The sequence below is a fragment of the Cynocephalus volans genome, chromosome X (assembly GCF_027409185.1).
Source record: "Cynocephalus volans isolate mCynVol1 chromosome X, mCynVol1.pri, whole genome shotgun sequence".
Lineage (NCBI taxonomy): Eukaryota > Metazoa > Chordata > Mammalia > Dermoptera > Cynocephalidae > Cynocephalus > Cynocephalus volans.
Window position 1 is genome coordinate 63,759,615 of NC_084478.1, and position 13,492 is coordinate 63,773,106.

At 52.5% G+C, this 13,492-nt stretch overlaps 1 protein-coding gene across 3 annotated transcripts; it reads left to right on the forward strand.

Moving 5' to 3' along the window:
- CDK16 (cyclin dependent kinase 16) lies at window positions 1-13,492 on the forward strand. 3 transcript variants are annotated; one of them, XM_063083196.1, is made up of 16 exons: window positions 1-396; window positions 4,906-5,113; window positions 5,760-5,893; window positions 5,997-6,122; window positions 6,213-6,269; window positions 6,368-6,482; window positions 7,126-7,220; window positions 7,314-7,376; window positions 7,623-7,746; window positions 7,902-8,022; window positions 8,131-8,228; window positions 8,313-8,418; window positions 8,500-8,542; window positions 8,715-8,805; window positions 9,930-10,007; window positions 12,927-13,492. In XM_063083196.1, exons 2-16 carry the CDS (start codon window positions 4,912-4,914, stop codon window positions 12,989-12,991), a joined length of 1,518 nt encoding a protein of 505 aa, XP_062939266.1. In that variant the 5' UTR covers window positions 1-396; window positions 4,906-4,911; the 3' UTR covers window positions 12,992-13,492. The 3 variants fall into 3 exon arrangements, with proteins under 3 accessions (XP_062939266.1, XP_062939267.1, XP_062939264.1); XM_063083197.1 differs by lacking the exon at window positions 12,927-13,492 and adding an exon at window positions 10,091-10,352 and having other exon boundaries at window positions 2-396; XM_063083194.1 differs by lacking the exon at window positions 12,927-13,492 and adding an exon at window positions 10,386-11,262 and having other exon boundaries at window positions 313-396.

Consider the following 13,492-nt stretch of genomic DNA (forward strand, 5'->3'; position numbering starts at 1 on the left):
GCATGCGTGGAGCGCGGCGCGCGCGGCGGTTGGGCCGTTGGCTGTTCGGCCCTGGGATCCGCCGCGTCCCCGCGAGCAGTCGGCTCAGATCCGCGAGCCGCCGTGAGCACTCGGATTCGAGCCGGCACCAACGAGCCGGGGGGCATCGCCCGGAGCGGCCAAGCTCATGGCCGGCTGAGCGGGACGCCGCCGCCGCCTCAGCCACCGCCGCCGCCGCCGCCTCCACCTCCTCAGCCGGCGGCGGCCCGGGCCCAGCAGCCATGGCCGAAGACTACTGGGACGGGCGCCTGCGGCGAACAGGAGGAAAAGGAGGTAGCGCGGCCTCAGCCAGGGCCGCCACCCCAGGCGCCGCCGCGCCGGCCCCGCGGCTCTGAGGTTGCTCGCGCGCCCCCGCCGGTGAGCGCGTCCCCGAGAGTGGGGTGGGGGCTACCCCTCCTTCTGTAGAACCAACTCCGGGCGGTGCCCGGGGGTCTGAGCCGCCCGGCTGGAAGGTGTCTCCTCCCCCAGCGAACTTCCCAGAATTCAGCGGGGCGGGGGTCATTTGGGGCCTCCCTGACCTTGGCCCCGCCCTGGGCCCGTCCTGGGAGCTGGGGATGGGAAATGCTATGGGTGCTAATGGGGATCAGGGTGATCAGAGGACCAGAGGGTGTGGAAATGGGTGGCAGAGTGGGAAAAGACTCGAGGTTTGCTAATGCGGGCCTGAGCTGTGTGGGGATCGGAGCATGTGATGATAAGCCTTACGACTGTGTAAGGTTTATGGCCCAGTGTGCCCAGTGTGTGCCAATGGAAGGGGGGCGCAGGGCGGGCGAGGGACCTGAGGATGTGTAATAGGGGTAGGGTGTCGGGGGAATTCCAAGACATGCTGATAGGGGTTATAGCTGTAGGCAGGCCCAGTGTGTGTTAATGAGGAATAGGGGTGGTAGAGGTACCAGACGGTGTGCTAATAGGATCGGGGCTCTGAGGCCCCGTTTGTGGTGATAAAGGTCAGGATGGTGTTAATACAATTTGTCCATGGGGGTTGGGGAGCTGCGGTGTGTGTGGGTCCACGCTCATGGAGGACAGGTAGTTGAAGGATTTGAGTGTCGAGTGTGTGCTAATGGACAGGTCATGGCTGTAAAGGGTGTGTGCATGTAGTAATAAAGGTCTGGATAGTGTGAGGCCCAGTATATGCTAAAGGACCAGAGTGATGGAGGGACCTGAGGGTGTATAATGGGGGCAGGGCAGTAGAAGACCTGAGCCTATGCTGATGGGTATCAGAACTGTGTATATATGTGGTGGCAGGTGGGGTGGGTGAGGGAAGTGTCTGAGCATTGTAAGAGGCACAGTGCATTCTAAGGGTCAAGGTGGTGTGAGTGTGTCCATGAAGACAGGGAATGTGAGACTCCCAGGGTGCCCTAAGAAGGGGCAGGGTAGTACAGGGGTACTTCAAAACATTCATGGAAAGATTCGTATTACCATTTAATTCTATTTTTCCACAAACTTTTTGAAGTGCCCTCATATATGAAGTTCTAGTGACATAATGTGAGTTTAGAGTCATAGAGGAACTTATATGTGTGCCATTGGGGGGGAGAGCCAGAGCAATATGAGGTCTAGAATATGCTAATGAGCATAAGAACATTGTGAAAGCAGTGTCCATGGAGGACTGGAGTTGTGTTGAGGTTCCAAGGAGTGCCAATGGGTGGTAGAGCTGTAATAAGAGGGATCACGACTATGAAGGGATCCACGTGTGAACCAACAGAAGTTATAGCTGTGGAGGGGTTGAAGCAAAGAGAAATAGAGAACACGACTATGTGAAGGTCTAAGTATGTAAAGTGGATTAGAGCCATGGAGGGCTGAAGTGTGTGCCAGTGGAGAGCAGGGCTGAATGAAGACCTGTGTGCACTAATGATTGTCAGGCCATAACATAACAGTGTGCTTGTGCGTCCCTGTGGAATAGGGCTGTGCTAATGGGGAGGCAGGGCTGTGTGAGGCCCAGTGTGTGCTAATAGGGGTCAGGTGGAGTGTAGGTGTAGCTTGCACTGATGGAGGGGACAGGGTGGTGAAAGGACTGGAATGCATGTTAATGATGGTCATAGCTATGGAGGGGACAGGGATCTGCAAGGTTCACTTTGTATTAATGGGATTCAGGGCAGTGTGAAGGGTCCAGTGAGTGCTAATGCGGGTCAGGTATAGAGCGCCCCATGTGCATGTTAATAGGGGTCAGAATTGTGGGGGGAATAGTATGGTGATGGGGGTATCAGTACTGTGGAGAAGCTAACAGGCAGCTGGGCCAGGGAAGGACCCAAGAATGTCATGGCAAGAATTATTTAGTGGGGGTCAAGTGTGTGCTAACAGTTCAGTGCTGTTAGGGCTTTGAGTGCTGATGGGGGTTAGAGATAAATGAGGAAATCATGAGCGCTAATAGGAGTTAAGATGTAGCCAGGCCTTCGGTGTCATGATGGTCTAGTGTGTGCTAATGGGGCTCAGGACAGAACGAGGTGTGTCCCTATGGGAGTAGTAGAATGTGATGACTGTGTTCTCAGTGGTTGGTGTGGTATGAGGTGGTGAGTATCCTTGGGTATTTGAGTATTGTGAGGATGGGAGTATATCCTTGGGGGTCAGGAAGGGTCAGGAAGTACATGTGCCCTTTTTGGGATGGAGTTTTGTGTTCAGTTTCTTGCTCCCTCCTTCACTTGTTCTGAAATCTAAAAAGCTCAGAAAACTGAAATGATAATGTTTAAAAGTTTTGCTGCATATAAATGTTCAAGTGTGTGTTCACAGGGGCGTGCCCTTGTTTCCCCTGCTGTGAGTGTTGTATGACATACAGATTTTGTACCCCATCTTTCTAAAGTCCCCCAAAAATCTGAACTCCGGAAAATGTCCAGCCCTTAGGGTTTCCATTTAGAGGTCATGGACCCAAGGCTCCTTCTGGCTCCCTCCCCATCCTCCCATCAGCCCTACTTACAGCCCACCAGCCCCTCCCCTCATTCCCTGTCACAACATGTAAAGCAACTGGGTATCCATGCCATATGGAGACATAAGGTAGTCCTTGGGAGCTGGCCATACTTTACCTTCCTCAGCCTTAGGTCCAGTGTTCAGCAGGATTTTTTTGTTGTTGTTGTCCTGGGTTCACTGTGGGTGGACCTCGTCCTCTATGTGAATGAGGTCTTTGTGCTAGGCTGGGCCTTCTACCCCTCCTAGGGGTGATGAGTTCAGCCAGGCAGGAGCTGAGATGGGAGCTGCTGGGGTAAACACTTGATTTCAAGGTAACAGATGACCCATTTCTCTTCTGAATCCAGCCCCAGCCTCATCATCGAACTCCTATCTAGCTCTACTTCCCTTGGGCTGAGGGCCATTTTAGGCCTGCTGTGAGTCCAGATGGTTCCTGGGCCCGGTCTTTCCCCCTCCTTGCTGGCCCAGAGCCTAGGAGGAAGCAGAAGAAGGCCGGCCTAATAAGCCTTTTAGTGGCCCCATTTTCTCCAGCAGCCCATCTAGGTCATCTTCTTGCTGACGCCAGCAATCCCTGGGCCACCTTGTTTGGGGTTGTTCATGAATAGCAGAGACTCACCACCTCAACAGAGGTTAGTCATAGGCCCTGAGCCCCCTGATTCATTCATTTCTGCCATAAGCACTTTTTGAGCATCTACTCTGTGTCAGTCACTATTCCAGGTCCTCAGGATATAGCCGTGACCTAAACAGACAGAAAACTACCCTGGTGGAGCTGATCTTCTAGTTGTGGCCGTGAGAAGACAGACAGTAAAGAATAAAGAAACCAATAAGTAGATGGCATCATTTCTGAGGAGGTGATGAGTGCTGGGGGGGATAATCAAGAAGGTGAGGGAGCTCAGGATGATCGAAATTTTAAATAGGGTTATTCATAGAGGCCTCATGAAAAGTGACATTCCAGCAATGGTCTGAATGGGGTGGGGAGTGAGCTATTTTGATATCTGGGGGAAGGGTGATCCAGGTACTAGGAACAGCCAGTGCAAAGGCCCTGAGGTGGGACTCTGCTGGCTGTGGTTGCAGAACAGCAACTAAGAATTACTGAGGGGGAGGTGAGGCCAGAGAGGTAACAGAGCAAATGGGGTAAGACCTCATGGGCCACATCAAGGACTGGAGTGTTTTATTTGTTGTGATAGTGGAGATGTGGTACATTCTTGAGTAGAGGAGAAATGTGACCTGGCTTGTAAAAATCTAGGTTGAACCCTATGGGTGCCAACCTGATTGAACCTTTCCAGCAGCCCTGAAGACAGCTGGTGTGTATTGAGACACTCCCCCCTCCATAACCCCGCCAAATGGTTGGGTCTGGGTGGGACCTATCCCTGCACTCCCCACCTGGGTAGACCAGTGGGCTGGTCCACTAGTCGTTGTGATGATGGTTGCTAGGGAGCCAGGAGGGTCTCTGTGGCAGTGGGGAACATTCTGCCCTGGCAGTTGGGAGCAATGTGGGGCTGGTGCCAACGGAACATGCCATTCTGTGGGTACACCCGGGGCTGTGTCAGTGGTCCTGCGGTTCTGGGTGAGCCCTTTGTCCCACCCATGGCTGGGTCCATCACTGCTGCTGCACCTGAGAGTGTTTGCTGTGGAGCCCTCTGCTCCTGCAGTGAGACGGCCCACCTAGAGATCAACAATCCACCTGGTGGGCCCTTGCCCTCAGCCAGCCACCCAAGTCTGAATACCCAGGTGGGCTACTTAGAAACAGGGTCCCAAGGAGCTGGTCGTGGGTGGGCAGGCACTGACTGGGGTCCCCATCTATGTCAGGTTTCCAGGAATCCCGATGAGTGGTTCCAGGGTCCATAGTGTTGGGTGGGCACTGACACAGCTTCGTGTTAGTGCCTCCCACTAGGTTGTCATGGATTTTAGGGGACCCATAGTAGTCAAGCAAATGCTAATGTGGGATCCATTCCCACCATTTCCCCTGCTCAGGTCGCCATGGATCGGATGAAGAAGATCAAACGGCAGCTGTCAATGACACTCCGAGGGGGCCGAGGCATAGATAAGACCAATGGTGCCCCTGAGCAGATAGGCTTGGATGAGAGTGGTGGTGGTGGCTGCAGTGACCCTGGAGAGGCCCCCACACGTGCCACCCCTGGGGAACCTCGCACTGGACGGGGCCCACTCAGCTCTGCACCAGGTGGGTCCACTAACTACTCCCTCTCTCCTGCCCTAGGCTGCCTCCCAGCCATGTTCCTCTTAGACTTGTGTTATTTTCATCTTCCTTTCTCCATTTTCTTCCCCTTCCCTGCCCCCCTCCACCCGTGTGCTCTCTTCTCCCCCTTCCCTGCCATCCTCTCTCAACACCCTCTGTCTGTTTGTCCATCTGTGCCCTTTTCTTTGGCTTTATGCCCAGGCCCCAAGGGGAGGAAGGGTGCTTTGCCTGTCACAGCTGTCCCAAGACTCTCTCTACCCTTCTGCACTCTGCAGTGGCCCTCTCAGGCCTTCTGGTGCCTGCCTCCCCTGGGCCTGCCTTCCTAGGACCCTTGGCTACCTCTGCCACCAACTGCCTACTGGCCTTGGGCCAGCTGCTGTCTCAGCTCACTCCTAGGGTGCTCCATTAGGTGACTACTGGTGTGTGTGTTCTCCCCACCCCCACCATATTCAACCTGTCCTGGACCCACCTGATCTTCCCTGGGTCCCACTACTCTTTCCCAAAGGGACTCCAGGCTGCTTCGGGGGCCATGTGCACATGTGTGTGATTAGGGAATGTGTCACATGGGGGTGGGGGTGTTACAGAGTTCCTGACCCACTTGACCTACTCTTCCCCTTCTCCCCACCGCCAGAGATTGTGCACGAGGACCTGAAGATGGGGTCTGATGGGGAGAGTGACCAGGCTTCAGCCACATCCTCAGATGAAGTGCAGTCTCCAGTGAGAGTGCGCATGCGTAACCATCCCCCACGCAAGATCTCCACTGAGGTGCTTAACACCTTGTCTGGGTGGTAGAGGAGCTGGAAAGGGAAGGGGGGTTGACCCTGGGAAGGTGGAGCTCATAGTCCTGTTTCTCCATCTTGCCTGGTAGGACATCAACAAGCGCCTGTCACTACCAGCGGACATCCGGCTGCCCGAGGGCTACCTTGAGAAGCTGACCCTCAATAGCCCCATCTTTGACAAGCCCCTTAGCCGCCGCCTCCGCCGTGTCAGCCTGGTTAGCATTTTCTGTTCCTGTCTTCTCCTCTTTCTCCTCTCCTAGTCCCTTCCCCTTCCCCTGCTTCAAACTGCTTCCTTTACTTCCCAGTCTGAAATTGGCTTTGGGAAACTGGAGACCTACATTAAGCTGGACAAGCTGGGTGAGGTGAGTGACAGCCAGGAGGCCCATGGTAGGGATGGGGGTTGGCGGGAACTCCCTGCAGCCTCATACTGCCTTTCCTGTCACACTTCCTCACACCCCAGGGTACCTATGCCACCGTCTACAAAGGCAAAAGCAAGCTAACAGATAACCTTGTGGCACTCAAGGAGATCAGACTGGAACACGAAGAGGGGGCACCCTGCACTGCTATCCGGGAAGGTACAGACCCCCATCCCATCTGCCACAGACTTCTCTGACTCTCTCCATAGCGCGTGCACACACTCCATGGGGAGAACAGAGACTGGGGGTTCTGGGACTCCCCCCACCCCCACCCCAAACACTCTGGCCTTCATGAAAATCCCTGTTACCCACATATCCAGGTAATAATCACTTTAGCCGCGAATCCATTCCTGTTTGGAGAACAGATGGATGAATTGCAAACCAGGGTACTTGCTTTGGTTCTGAGAGCACCCCTGAAAGTGCTCACCGTTTTACTTGCCAGAACAGTTTCTAGTCAGAATATCATATGGAATCAATTTGAATTGTGGAGAAATTGAATATGCAAACTCCATTTCACACAATGCTACAGGCCTGTTTACTGAGGGTTAGAGTAAGGCCTCTTTCCAGAAATCAAAAACAGGTTGTGAAAATCTAGTGTCACATGAGCCTGGGGCCACTTGGTGCTCTTTTCTGAACCTTATTTTCCACATCTGAAACGTGGACACACACCTTCTTTGTGGCATAGGGTGGGTTAGAGCTGGTGGCTGTGAGGTATTACCCCAGACTGCACAGGGAAAGAAGGAAACCTGGGGCAGGGGGGGGCCCTGACTCTTCCCCCATCCCATTCTCATGCTTCTTGCAGTGTCCCTGCTCAAGGACCTCAAACATGCCAACATCGTCACGCTACATGACATTATCCACACGGAGAAGTCCCTCACCCTTGTCTTTGAGTACCTGGTAAGGCTGGGAGGCAGTGGGTCCTGGAGGAAGGTAGGGAGATGGTCAATAGCCGTAGGATGTGATCCTCATTTCTGTACCATCTCTTCTCAGGACAAGGACCTGAAGCAGTACCTGGATGACTGTGGGAATGTCATCAACATGCACAACGTGAAAGTGGGTGTGGGGCAGGAAGCAGGAGCACAAGGGGCCCCCCACTCACCCACTCCACCCACAAATCTCCCAGAAATGGACTTTTCCCATTTGGCTTTTTTGCTGGGAGCCCTTGGAAGGCATTGGGACCCTGTCCTTTTTTGTGTGACAAGGTTCTGGGCTCAGTGTGTTTGGGAGGGGAGCAGTGCCCATTGGGGGTCAGGCTGATGGGTACTCTTTGACCTCTGCCTGCCATTCCTGGGTCCCTAGCTGTTCCTGTTCCAGCTGCTCCGTGGCCTGGCCTACTGCCACCGGCAGAAGGTGCTACACCGAGACCTCAAGCCCCAGAACCTGCTCATCAATGAAAGGGGAGAGCTCAAGCTGGCTGACTTCGGTACACCCATTTCCCCCTTCCCCATGATCATCTGGTCTCATTCTCCTTCAGCCTCTCCACACTTTGCCTAGGGCACCCTCAGCCCCAACTACATTCTGCCCCAGACTTTGCCCACAATCTCCTCGTTCCAGTTGTCCCTTCTCTCTGCCTCCCAGGCCTGGCCCGGGCCAAGTCAATCCCAACAAAGACATACTCCAACGAAGTGGTGACACTGTGGTACCGGCCCCCTGACATCCTCCTCGGGTCCACTGACTACTCCACCCAGATTGACATGTGGTGAGGACAGATGGAAGTGTGGTGGGGGCCATGTGGTTAAAGGGGTGGCTTGGTTGCAGCAGCCCCCCAGCCAACTGCCTCCCTATTCATTGTGCCTTCCCTGCCCAGGGGTGTGGGCTGCATCTTCTATGAGATGGCCACAGGCCGGCCCCTTTTCCCAGGCTCCACAGTGGAGGAACAGCTGCACTTCATCTTCCGCATCTTGGGTGAGGAGGCATGAGTCCTAGGAGCTGTGGGGACATGCAGGGTGGATCTGTGAGATGTTTGGGGTAACTCCTTCTCCCTGCCAGGAACCCCAACTGAGGAGACATGGCCAGGCATCCTGTCCAATGAGGAGTTCAAAACATACAACTACCCCAAGTACCGAGCTGAGGCCCTTTTGAGCCATGCACCCCGGTGAGGCTGGTTGGTGGGTGGACATTAGTGGCCAGGGTGCCCAAACTCAATTTAAAGCAGGTCTCCTTGTCCTTGTGGTAGACTTGATAGCGACGGGGCCGACCTCCTCACCAAGCTGCTGCAGGTGAGATCACCTTCCTGGGCCAGCCTTGTGGGGTAGGGGATTTCAGGTGTGGGGAAACAGGGATCCCTCAGGGGCAGGGTCTGAGGTGGGCAGGAAGAGAGACCTACCCATTCCTTGAAGATACCAATACTCTGCGTGCGCCCCCCCCTACTCCCCCCCCCCCCCCCCCCAGTTTGAGGGTCGAAATCGGATCTCCGCAGAGGATGCCATGAAACATCCATTCTTCCTCAGTCTGGGGGAGCGGATCCACAAACTTCCTGACAGTGAGTGGAGCTGGGGAATGGACCAGCCGGTGCGGGGACTTTGGGAAACAGGACTGCTGGGGAGAGCTGGGTGGGTTGTATAGGGTTCTGGCTATGATGCCACCTGGCGGGAGGGCATCCTTGTTCACATGTGTGATGGTTGTGTTTATTATGAAAAATTATTTTTTAGTTTTCAGTTCCTTTTACCTTTCATCAAAATTTTCAAACATGTAAAAATAGATGCAATATCACTTTACCTTTTTAAAAATTTTTGGTTTTTTTTTTTTTACTCTACCTTTTTTTAAGTAGACATTTCTTCGTAATATATATGCTAAGAAATGCACAAATCATAAGTTTTCACAAATTGAACACACCCATGTAACTGGTACATAGGTCAAGAAACAATGTTAAAAGCTCCTCCCGGAGCTCCCTTGCATCTCCTTCAGTTATTCCCAGCCCCCTCCCCATGGGTTACCACTGTTTTGACTTCTAACAATGTAGATAAGTTTCCTCTGCCCTTGTACTTTATAGAAGTGGAATCACATGGGATGTTCTCTTTTCATATCTGGCTTTTAAAAACTTAATATGGATATTTTCAAATTATATTTATTTATATATTAGGCAAAATAATATTATGAGTCCCTAAGTACTCCAACAAGTCATCAACTGGTGGTCAATCTTGTTTTATCTATATTCTCTCTGATTATTTTGAATCAAATCCAGTCCCAGACATCATATCATTCATTCATCCATAAATAATTTCAGCATTTGTTTAAAAAGATACTTTTAAATGTAACAATATCATTATCACAGCCCCCCCCAAAAAATTAGCCCGCTTCCCCTCCCACTGGATTAATATTTAAATCAAATCCTAAAACACCATTCATCACCTAGACTGAAGAAGTGATCAGTCATTGAAATACCATTATCACACTTGACAGAACCAATAATTTGTGTCATGTAATCATTCATATTCCATCTTCCCTACTTGTAGCTGGTTTGTGTGTGGAATTATTTGATAGGTGAACGTCAAGCCTCTCAAAGAAGGGGCAACTTTTTCTAATTTCCCCAATGGGGCCATAGGGGGGCTGGTCCTGGGTGGCCCCATGGGTCATCCCCCACTTCTGTGTCTCTTCCACCCATAGCTACTTCCATATTTGCACTAAAGGAGATCCAGCTACAAAAGGAGGCCAGCCTTCGGTCTTCATCGATGCCTGACTCAGGTAGGTGTGGTCCCTCGCCTTGCCTCTGCCCCACTCACCTTCCTGCTTGCCCACCAACAGCCATCGCTCTGCTTTCCCCGCAGGCAGGCCAGCTTTCCGCGTGGTGGACACCGAGTTCTAAGCCACAGACCGAGGCCCCAAGCAGGCAGCAGGTGGAGGGATGCCACACCCCTCACAGGGCAGTCCCCCAACTGCATCCGCCCTGCTTGCTGCCTGCCAACCTGCCTGAGCCATGCTCGCCTGACCACTTGTCCCCTGCTGCCTATCCAAACACCCAACCATTGACCTGTCAACCCAACCACTGGCCTGTCTGCTGGGTGCTAACAAAGCTCTCATCACTCCTTCGCCTGGTCTGTCTGTCTCTCTCTGTCTCGGTAGTTGCCGGCGGACAGCATGGCCATGCCAGCCTCCCACACTGAGGCCAGGCCTACCCCTCCTCGTCATTCCCTCCCCTAGGACCACTATCCCACAGCCAGCCAGGGGTCCGGAGCTAGCCCAGGCTGGGGATCTTGACTCAGACAAGATGGTGGCAATGCCTTGGGTCTGAGGCATTCCTGCGTGCTTTCTGCCTGCCCCACCTGCCTCATGTTGTGTGGGCCTTTTTTTGGTTTGTGTCATTCATTGTTTTTTTGTTTTTTGTTTTTTAAATGAGGTTTTCAGTTTTTAAATGCAATATCTCTGTACACAGACTGGCTGGGCCCCACCCACTGCGTGTGGCCCTCCCACAGTATTTTGTGCAATGAAGCCCCGCTCCCAGCCTTTCAGAGGCAGGGACACAGCCCCTATTAGGAACCCTGACCATCACCAGACCCTGTGATCAGCTATGGGAAAGCATGCCTCTGCCACTCGCCTTCCTACCCCGACCTGCCATCCCCAGCCACGGGGATCTGGGAACTACCAGAGACTCTGGGAGATGGACAAGGTGGGGGGCCCCACTCTTTCCCTCCTGCAGTCCTGTAGCTGGGGCCTCCTTCCTTCTCAGGGTCTCCTCAGCCCAGCCCTCCTGACCCCATCCCACTCGGTGCTGTTGAGTAGGGGCCCTGCCAGGAACTGACCAACTCATTGAGGAGCCATAGTGTGCATATGTACACAAGCAGGGATAGAGGGGCATGTTGGTGGTTGTCCCAGGTGTTGTCCCCCAACCCCTGGGGAGGGTGAGGCAGGGCAGGGACAGTCTCTGGGGTCAGTCTTGGATGGGTGGTACCTCCCCTTCCTCCATCCTAAGCCCTGGGGCCCTCAAATGGGGTGGGAGGGCAGGGGTGGGTGCCCTCCTAGTGGGGTTTGGGGGGTTGGGTTCCTGAATGCACCATAATCACTGTATGAAATATTAAAAAGTCTAAAGTGAAAAGCCTGATTGCAAATCCCTATAGGGGTGAGGGTGGGGCCTCAAGCCGGTGTGATTCTGGGACCTTGGAGAATATTTCTGGTCCCCATTGACTAGGAGAGTACTGGGAGTGGGACAGGGACACATCACAACTATGAAAAAGGTATCTGAGTGATTGCATAATGGTAGACCATCGAGTTGAAGGTAGGGCAAGCTGAGTAGTGTTGATGGGCTGAGAATCAAGCAGAGTGTTACCAGACTCGGGTCCGGCTGCCCACCCCCTTGAGAAGGAAAGAAAAAAAAAAAAAAACTCAGAAGTCAAATGGTTGGTGTTAGAAAAGCAGGTGTATTCAGCCGAAGGAGATAATAGGCTATCCCATCTCAAAGATTTACATTTACTGAGGAGTTTTTAAAGGAAGGGTTGAGGGAATGGAATGTGGGGGTTGAAAAGCAGGAGAGCAGGAGATGTGAGTTACGAGGGGTCCGTTTCTATGGGTCAAGTACAAGGTCTTGCCAAGGCCTCATCTGGTTTCTGTTCTCACCTTCGCTGTTCTCTCAGGACCCTGCGAGATTTTGATTTGCACCAGTGTACTTGGCTGATGCCCAAGGTCAGCTTCATTCATTTGGCCTTGATTATTTCTCAAAACTCTACAAGTCTCAAAGAAAGAAATGTTAGCTTTGTAAAGTACTAATTAGCTTCTTGGCCTTGTTTTCCTACTTAGCGAGTGAGATAGGAAAGTCAGGGGATGGGAAGAAAGAGTGGAGAGAAAAAAACTGTCCTTTTTAAAATCCCCCCCCCCCCTGCAGTCCAGGCAGCTTAGGTCCCAACATGGCTTCAGTCCTGCTCCCACAAGAGGAGGTAGATTTACCCAAGAATGTAAAGAAAGACTCATAGAGGGTGGAGGTAGGGATGTAGAGAGGTTGTTTGTTTGACACTGGAAGACCCAGTGGAACTAGGGTGGGAAGATGAGGCAGAGAGGCCCAGTATGATCATGACATATCTGACCAGGACACCATGAAGAAGGCCAATTGGAGAGGGAATGTGAGAGGAGGGTAAATTTGGGGCCACTGAGTAGGTAGAGGAATCCATTAATATGTGGATCAAATAAAGGAATGGTGCCATAAATGAAGCTGGAAGTTTGGATTAGTGCTATCCAGGAAGTAACAAACCATGGGCCTGGGTGTGATGACCCTGGGAAGGATGCAATAGTTTGTGAGAGGCTGGAGGTCAAATGGCACAGCCTGGGACTTACCCTCAGGTGTGAGGATAACTGAGGCTTTAATTTCCATTGTTCTGTGTGTTCTAGGCCCTATCCCACCATCCTGGGCAAAGCCAAGGATAGAATTGCAGGCAGAAGAGGTGGGGTGGGCAGGGTCAAGCCAATGCTACAAGTAATCACAAGCCTAAGCAAGTGGCTGTTTACTGAAGCCCAGCAGTGGTGGCCCTTGGACCTCTAATCACTCTGTGTCCCTATAAGCACTTTGGAGATGTATTAGCTTGTAGCCTCATGGTGTCACTATGTCTGCCGTGCCCCCAGAGATGGGAAAGCAAAGAAAACAGGACACCCTCCTATCTGTCTGTTTTCCTATAACAGGGTTGGAACCTCCACAAGCTCCTCAGCAGACATCCGGTGCCATCCCTTGGCTAGAAATCAGATGACATGGTCAACTGTGGCAGCAAAGGAGGCTGGGAAAATGAGGACATTGCAAAGGGGGACAAGATTGCCAGGCTGCACATAGAAGGACTAGAATTCACCTAACTGCTCTGGGAAGTGGTAGGGTCACTGGTGTGGGCAGAGGTTGGCATCTGGAAGGTGAAGAAACTGAACCTAGGGCTGGGGAGGGAAGCCTCTTGTGGGATTTACCCAGCTGCCCAAGTAAATGGGGATGGGAGAGTCTGCAGAGGGGCAATGAGGAGAGTAAATTCAAAGAATTTGACAAGATTAAGCTGGGCTTGAAGAGCAGATGTCTGCTACGCGCCAAACCCAAGTCAAATGCCATTTTCTTTGGGGACCCCCCACGTAAAAGGGCTGCTCTCTCTTCTCCCTCAAGGTTTACACAACTGAGTTGTGACCCCTCATCTGTGCCAGGTCTGGACTGGGGTCTGGAATCACAGTAATAAAGACAGAATCTCTGCCCCTCAGAGGTTAACTGAAAATAA